An 8,783-nucleotide genomic window follows, 5' to 3' on the forward strand; every position below is an offset into this window, starting at 1 on the left:
AGCCGGGCGTGGTAGCGCGCGCCTGTAATTCCGGCTACTCGGAAGGCTGAGGCGGAAGGAAGCCTGAGCCCAGCAGTTCCAGGCTATGGTAGCCATGAGCGTGCCACTGCACTCCAGCCTGGGTGACAGAGTGAGACTCCAACTCAAAAAATAAAAAAATAATTAAATAAAAAGTGGGCAAAAGACACTTCTCAAAAGAAGATATATGGACAGCCAACAGACACATGAAAAAGTGCTCAGCCTCCCTCATCATCAGAGGAATGTACATCAAAACCTCACTGAGATACCACCTAACCCCAGTAAGTATGGCCATCATTAATAAAGCAAACAGGAAGTGGCGGTGCGAGGGCTGCTGCACGACTAGCAGAGCTGCGGGCCGGACGGCAGCGCGTGCCCCGAGCTCTCCGCCTCACCCCGCCCGCCAACCTGCGGCCCCGCAGCAGCGGAGAGCAGCCCCAGTAGCAGCGCCATGGCCGGGTGGAACGCCTACATCAACAACCTCATGGCGGACGGGGCCTGTCAGGACGCGGCCATCGTGGGCTATAAGGACTCGCCCTCCGTCTGGGCCGCCGTCCCGAAGAACCTCCGTCAACTCACGCCAGCTGAGGTTGGTGTCCTGGTGGGCAAAGACCGGTCAAGTTTCTACGTGAATGGGCTGACACTTGGGGGCCAGAAATGTTCTGTGATCCGGGACTCACTGCTACGGGATGGGGAATTTACTGTGGATCTTCGTACCAAGAGCACCGGCGGAGCCCCCACCTTCAATGTCACTATCACCATGACTGCCAAGACGCTAGTCCCGCTGAAGGTGTCCATGGCGATTTGATCAACAAGAAGGTGTCCACGGCGGTTTGATCAACAAGAAATGTTATGAAATGGCCTCCCACCTACGGTGTTCCCAGTACTGACCCCATCTGTCCCTTTCCCACTACTCCCACAGCTTTTGCACCCCTTCCCATATACATACACGCCATTTTTATTTTGGGGGCCATTACCCCACACCCCTTATTGCTGCCAAAACCACATGGACTGGGGGCAGGGGCTGGATGGACAGACACCTTTACCCATACCCTTCCTGTGTATGGTTGGAAAACTTTCTTGTTTTGGGGGGGGGGGGTTCTGAATAAAAAAGATTCTACTAACAAAAAAATACAAAAATAAAAAAAACAAAACAGCAGATGCTGGCGAAAATGTGGAGAAAAGGGAATGCTCCTACATTGCTGGTGGGAATGCAAACTAGAGCAACCTCTATGGAAGACAGTGTGGCAATTCCTAAAATAACTAGAAATTGACTTTCCATATTACCCAGTATTCCCCTATTGGGAATATACCCAGAAGAACTCAAATCATTCTACAAAAAAGATGCCTGCATACTCTTTTTTTTTTTGAGTTGGAGTCTCACTCTGTTGCTCAGACTGGAGTGCAGTGGCCACTCCCAGCGACTGCAGCCTTGACCTGCTGGGGCTCCGGCGATCCTTCCACCTCAGCCTTCCAAGTAGCTGGAACTACAGGCGTGCACCACCACACCCGACTAATTTTTTTATTTATTGTAGAGATGAGGTCTCACCAAGTTGCCCAGGAGGGTCTCAAACCCGTGGGCTCAGGCAATCCACTCACCTCAGCCTCCCAAGGCGTGGGATTACAGGCTGAACCACCGAGCCCAGCTTATTTTTATTTTTTATTTATTTTTTATTTTATGTATTTTATATTGTATTTTATTTTGAGAAAGCAGGAATTATTAAGAGGAGAGACAAGCTCCCACAGTGGGAGGGGACCCGAAGGGGTTGCCCCACATTCATGTTTATTGCAGCACTATTCGCAATAGCAAAAGCATGGAATGAACCATGCTGGCCACCGAAACTAGACTGGATTAAAAAAATGTGGTACATATACACAATGGAGTATTATGCAGCTATAAGGAAGGAGAAACATATCGACTTCGCAGCAACTTGGATGGATTTAGAGTCTATAATACTCAGTGATCTATCATAGAAACAAAGAACAGAGTACCACATGCACTCACTCATAAGGGGACCCTGAACATTTACCATAATACTATAAAAAAGGGATTGGCAGTAACAGGATGTTGCCAGGGTGTGGGGGTAGGGAACACAACATCAATAAGAATACCTGATACCAAACCAGGCAAAATGGGGACCAAAGGGAGGCCCAAACTTACTTGTACTATGTCCACTTATATACCTAATCCTGAATTGTATGACACATCTTTATATATATATATAAAGTATATATATATATACTTTTTTTTTTTGAGTTGGAGTCTCACTCCGTCGCCCAGACTGGAATGCAGTGACATGCTCACGGCCACCGCAGCCTCGACCTGCTGGGCTCAGGAGATCCTTCCACCTCAGCCTTCCAAGTAGCCAGAACCACAGGCGCACGCTACCATGCCCAGCTAATTTCAATTTATTGTAATGATGAGTTCTTAAGTTGCCCAGGCTGTTCCCAAACCCATGGGCTCAGGCAGTCCTCTCACCTCGGCCTCCCAAAGTGCTGAGATTATAGGCTTGAGCCACTGTGCCCGGCCAGCACGATTCTTTATTGGTGTTCCTAAACCTTGCCCATAACTTTATATGTAATCTTTTTAGTAAGCTTTCTTCAAAATATTGGGATCTTGACTCATACTGGGAGCTGGGATGTGTAATGTAGTATAAACAACAGAACTTGATTTTTTGTTTGTTTGTTGTTGTTTTGTGTTAAGAGATAGGTCTCACTATGTTGCCCAGACTGACCTTGAACTCTTAGGCTAAAACAGCCCTCCCACCTCAACCTCCCAAATAGCTAGGACTACAGATATGCCCAGCAGAACATTTTTTAAATGTTATTTACTTGATTTTCTGTTCATCAAAGTGTTAAATCCTTGAGGACAGAGCTGTCATATTCATGCTTCTGTTCCCATGACATGAAGTAGGTAGGGTTTGCTTGCCGTTATGTCAACAAATGTTGTTTTTAATGATGCCACCTGAGTCCTCAAGAATTGAATAAATTATGTTTGATATGAAAGATTAATCAAAAGGAGGGTGTATGTGTGTGTATATCCACATCTTAGTGCTTAAAGGTATAAGCTTCACCTTGTTGGAGAATTCATTTCTCTGAGATCAAAGAGACTTTCTTTCACAGCTATTTATGGTCATCAACGAGGCTACACAGAAGGGACTTACAGAGTATTCAGGCAATTTCTATCTGCTGTGTGAGCCTTTTATAATACAGGCCCCTTTTCTAAAAATGAACTGTGGGTTGAAAATGTATACCTCTGGGATGAGGTTTATAGACTGATGATGGCCCAAGGGACTTTCAAGGAAATGTTGGGTAGAGTTTCCTCATTACTCATTGTTCTTGTGAAGATTTCAATTTATTGTAATGATGAGTTTGTTTATTTTAACCAACTGTTTCTGAACTGCAAGGAAATATTATTTGTTTCCACTTTCCCAAGAACATAAATTTGAGAGCTTCATAATAAAGTTAGTAACCTTTTTTCCAGTTCCTTAAAAGGTAGATTGTGATTTATCAAAGTTATCTGTTAAATTGCTGACTTTTATTTATATACATTTTTGGGGAGGTAAACATGGGGTCTCACTATGTTGCCCAGGCTGGTCTTAAACTCCTGGCCACCAGCAGTCCTCCCTTCTCAGCCTCCCAAAGCGTTGGGATTACAGGCGTGAGCCACCATGTCCAGCCTATGTAACATATCTTAACAACAGTTGTTTCTATTATATTTGGCTATATATGTTCATAAGATAATCAATGTGATTATTTTCCTACCTTTTTTTTGGTATTAATATTATACTTTGTTATTGGTGATTTTGGTTTATTTGGTCCCTTATTTAAAGAATATTTTCTTCACATATGTTGAATTTTTTTTTTACTTTGATTCTTTTCAATTATGTCTTTTGTGCAAAATCTTAAACAGTAGGTTGAGTAGCTTTGAGGTATAGTTTCAATAAAAGCTTCGCTGAGTTATCGTTTGGTATAAACTCCCAACCAAATCCATTACTAGAAAAAAAGAATGCAATATATTTTCAAGGTTAACTGTCTTTGTGGCTTCTATGAATAACACATGCTCATTCCATTTACTTAATTATTGAATGTATTCAACTACAAAGGATGCCAAAAAAATGCACACATATTTTAAGAAAGGAAAAAACTATATTAAAATTGTAATACTCAATATATACCCATAACAAAAGATGAATACAAGTGACATTTGACTTCTGCAATTACAAGAGATGCTCAAAGTGATTACCATCAGCGTCCAGAACTTCTGATTACAGCGAACTAAAAGTAATAGATAACACTGCTTAAAATGTGTATACATTTTTGGTACCATTTTTTTGGCACCCCCAGCATATTTAAGGCCTATATTTCAGATAAAGAGATTTTTTTTTAAAAAGACCCGTAGGTTCAAGAGAACAAAATGTCAAATAATTTACTCATTAAAAATAAATTAAAACCATGGGGTTTTGCTTATATAAAACTATAGTCAGTACCCCAGGAAAATGCCCAGAAATACCCTATTGATTGGATTGGGGGGTTTTTTGCATTTCGTTTTTACTAAAAAGTCAAAACCTTCCTCCTTTTCTCCCTTTTTTATTTTTAACATTAAATATCCTCCACAATCTAAACAGATATTTTGTTCTTTAGAGATAAGCATATATATTGTTTGTTTGTTTGTTTGTTTGTTTGTTTGAGTTGGAGTCTCACTCTGTCACCAGACTGGAGTGCAGTGGCCACTCCCGGCCACCACAGCCTCGACCTGCTGGGCTCCGGAGATCCTTCTGCCTCAGCCTTCCAAGTAGCTGGAACTACAGGCATGCGCTACCACGCCTGGCTAACTTTTTATTTATTGTAGAGATGAGGTCTTGCCAAGTTGCCCAGGCGGGTCTCGAACCCGTGGGCTCAGGCAATCCACTCACCTCAGCCTCCCAAAGCGCTGGGATTACAGGCTGAGCCACCGAGCCCAGCTAGCATATATTTTAAAGTAGTTATTTTGTGAGTTTTAAAATTAATATGACTTCATTTGAAAACTGAATAAGCACTTAACTGAAGCACGAGTACTTTTGAAATCTTTGGGACATGCAGCAGCTATAATCTATTCCACAACTAGTCGTTCAGGGAACATCAGCAAACAGCTACTGTCTGGATAATCCCTTTGACCTCTGCTCAACCCTATAACAGGTGAATTATGACTGTTTGTGGAGTATTACTTTTACTTTGGAAGAGCATAAACTTAATGATTGTTGTGAAATAATGAATGATTAAAAGCATTGATTTAAATACTTGTATTTTTCTGAGAGTTTCCTACATTTTCTGTAAAGAGAGCCAGATTTAATTTAGTCCTCCTTTTCTTGGGACAGAAGATGATAATGTTGACACTGAAATTCCTGTGCTGAGTACTGGAGAGGGAGAGAGCCAGGAAATCCTAGAGAACCGGAGAGACTGGTTTGGTGGCAGCTGCCCATTAGGAAAAGCTCATCATTCGGGCTTCAGGGTGGATTGTGCTTCCTTCGCCATTTCCTAGTTGACTTTGAGCAACTTACTCATTTTGGATCTCAGTAAAATGAGGGCAGTTTACCATACTATTTGTTTTCCGATTCTACCCCACGTAACACTAGGGTTTCTTGGAATCTCCCTAAGAGTCCCAGTGTAGGTTGAAGGGGAGACCCAAAGAACGTTTTCTCTTGCATTGTTTTCACAGTTTTTTTCAGTAAAGGTTTATTTATTTTAAAAGAGCTTGATCATCTCCAAAATTCCTTCTAGCTAAACAAAGGCACATTGTCCAGTTAGCAGTTATTTTTTTTCTTTATTTCTTTTTTGTGGGAGAGAGTCCTATGACCAATCAGGGTAAAAGATAACCTGTCAAATACAGTTAAGAGATACAAGTAGTAAAAGTTGAGAGGTAAATCTAGTGTTTGGATTTGGAAAGGCTAAGTGAATTTACTCATGAAAAAGCATCATTCTTTTTAGACAGAGAAGGGCAGGGAGTCGGGCAGAAGGGAAGAAAAGACACACAGAAACACACATAGGATTTTAGCCCTGGAAGAAAACCCCCATACTTGGACAAAAGCTTGGAGTTAGGAACAGTGAGAGATTTAAAAGAATTTATGAAAAGTAAAAAACTAAAGAGAACATTTGGTCTAACTTTCTTTTTAAAATTTGAGATAATATATTGTCAATCAATTTTCTTTTCTTTTTTAAAAATGTTTTAATTTAATTTAATTCAATTTAATTTTTTTGAGTTGGGGTCTCACTCCGTTGCCCAGGCTGGAGTGCAGTGGCATGCTCACGGCCATCCCAGCATCAACCTGCTGGGCTCCGGCGATCCTTCTGCCTTAGCCTTCCAACCAGCCAAAACTACAGGTGCACACTACCACATTCGGCTAATTTTTGATATATTGTAGAGACGAGGTCTCGCCAAGTGGCCCGCACTGGTCTCGAACTGGCAGGCTCAGGCATTCCACTCGCCTTGGCCTCCCAAAGTGCTGGGATTGAGCTACCGCACTCAGCCCCAATTTTCTGATATTTGAAATATAGATAATGTACTCTATTTACTTTGGGCATTTTTTTAAACTTTCAGAATTTTCTATAAATTAGAAAAAAATTGTTAGTATTATTTTTTGAGTCAGGGTATCACTCTTTCACCCAGGCTGGAGTACACTGGCAAGATCACAGTTCACTGCAGCTTTGACCGCCTAGGCTCTGGCAATACTTTTGCCTCAGCCTCTCAAGCAGCTGGCACTACAGGTATGCACCTCCATGCCCAGCTAATTTTTAAAATTTCTTTGTAGAGACAGTGCCTCACTATATTGCCTAGCCTGGTCTCAAATTCCTGGGCTCAAGCCTTGGCCTCCCAAACTGCTGAGACTGCAGGTGTTGAGCCACCACGCCTGGCCTATTGCTATTTTTAATTGATTTGTTCTTGTAAGTAGAAAACTACAAAAACTACTTGAGTTATAGTTTTACATTGTCTGTGAAGTACCCAAACTAGCATGTGTATTAAAACTAAATAGGGCCAGGCTCAGTGGTTCAGCCTGTAATCCCAGCACTTTGGGAGGCCGAGGCAAGTGGATTGCCTGAGCCTGCAGGATCGAGACCAGCCCGGGCAACTTGGTGAGGTCTCGTCTCTATATTTTAAAAAGTATATGTATTAGCCAAGTGTGGTAGTACACGCCTGTAGTTCCAGCTACTTGGAAGGCTGAGGCGGAAGGATCGGGGAGCCTAGCAGGTTGATGCTAGGGTAGCCATGAGCATGCCACTGCACTCCAGCCTGGACAACAGAGTGAGATTCCAACTCAAAAAAAACCCCAACTAAATAGGTCACTTTTCTAGCTATTTATAAGGGCCTAAATTTTTTGTCATGATTGGGATGAGAACAAGGAATGTGGTAGCCATTGTTGGACCCCACATTCAGTAGTTCCTCACATCTTCTCTCTCTAGAAGGTGTAATAGATTATTAACCAGTTCTAGAGTCAGGCAGCCTGGATCCAGGTCCCCACAAAGTGACCCTGAGAAGTCATTTTACCTTTCTGTGCCATTATTTTTTTAATCTGCGATGGAAATAATCCTATTTCCTACTCTGGAATGTTGTTGTAGGGATTAAATTAATTAATATATGGGATGTATTTAGCACAGTCTCAAGGCCATGGTTGGCATAGCATTGTGAATTTGTTATTATTATATTTTTGTGCCAAAGATGACATTTTAACCCTTAATGAGACCCTCATCACTTGAAAGACAAAAAAATTCTGTGCACTGAGATAGAAGCTGAGGTGTGAATTGGGGGAAACAAGTTCAGGAAAAATCAATTTGTCAACAGTCTATGAAAAGGAATGGTACCAAGAGACATCAGAATGTCACAGACCAGTTAGCATACCCTAATTCAGTCAAAAGATAAAACTGTCCTGAACTATTATTATAGAACTGAAGTAGAAGAAGGAGAAAGAGGTTACAGGCTTATATCAGGGAAAACTTATACCCACACGCAGGGTGATTAACATTGTGAAAGTGTCATTAATAGAAATAACAATCCTGGGGTTATTTGGTTTCTGAACAATTTTTCTATATTGAAAAAGAAGAAATGCAAAATTTTAAAGACTAATAAAGATTAACTATGCTCATATATTATACTATATTATTTATATAATAATTAAATAGCTAATAGTCTTCATAAAGAAGCATCTAGATAACATATTTTAAAGAACTTTCCTCCAGTTAAGAAAAATATTTCTGTTTTTCCAGTTCTTTGATGTAGATTCCCAAATTATATTGTATCAAGCCTCAGAGATTTGTTATTCCTTGATTCTTGTACTCTAAGATTATTGATATAGTGGTGTAAGGAACTCAAACATAAAACCTGTTGAAAGCTAAATTATTACCTGCAGCATTTGACCCAACAAACTATACAGCTGGAAATACATACATATATATAATTATTCAGAGTTGCAAATAATTTTACTTTATTGTTTCATGAGTGTTTTTTTTTTAATTTCCAGGTTCGATGGATGATGTACTGGATTGTTTTTGCTCTGTATACTGTGATTGAAACAGTAGCAGATCAAACAGTTGCTTGGTAAGTTCTACTGTTAAGAAGGGACCAGGCGCCGGGCTCAGTGGCTTATCCTGTAATCCCGCGCCTTTGGGAGGCTGAGGTGAGTGGATTGCCTGAGCCCGCGGTTCGAGACCCGCCTGGGCAGCGAGACCTCATCTCTACAATAAATCAAAAAATCAGCCGGGTGTGGTAGTGCATGCCTGTAATTCTGGCTACT

At 41.2% G+C, this 8,783-nt stretch overlaps 1 protein-coding gene and 1 pseudogene across 1 annotated transcript in view; both read left to right on the forward strand.

Moving 5' to 3' along the window:
- The window catches only part of REEP3 (receptor accessory protein 3), an 81,596-nt gene that overhangs the window by 43,722 nt on the left and 29,091 nt on the right, over positions 1-8,783 (forward strand). The window contains exon 3 of the mRNA XM_008056065.2: positions 8,511-8,587. Coding sequence (XP_008054256.2) covers positions 8,511-8,587 — 77 coding nt within the window. The remainder of the gene's footprint in view (positions 1-8,510; positions 8,588-8,783) is intronic.
- Positions 444-908, forward strand: LOC103258393 (annotated as a pseudogene).

This window comes from Carlito syrichta, unplaced genomic scaffold, assembly GCF_000164805.1.
Source record: "Carlito syrichta isolate Samal-C Ts95f unplaced genomic scaffold, Tarsius_syrichta-2.0.1 Scaffold302087, whole genome shotgun sequence".
Lineage (NCBI taxonomy): Eukaryota > Metazoa > Chordata > Mammalia > Primates > Tarsiidae > Carlito > Carlito syrichta.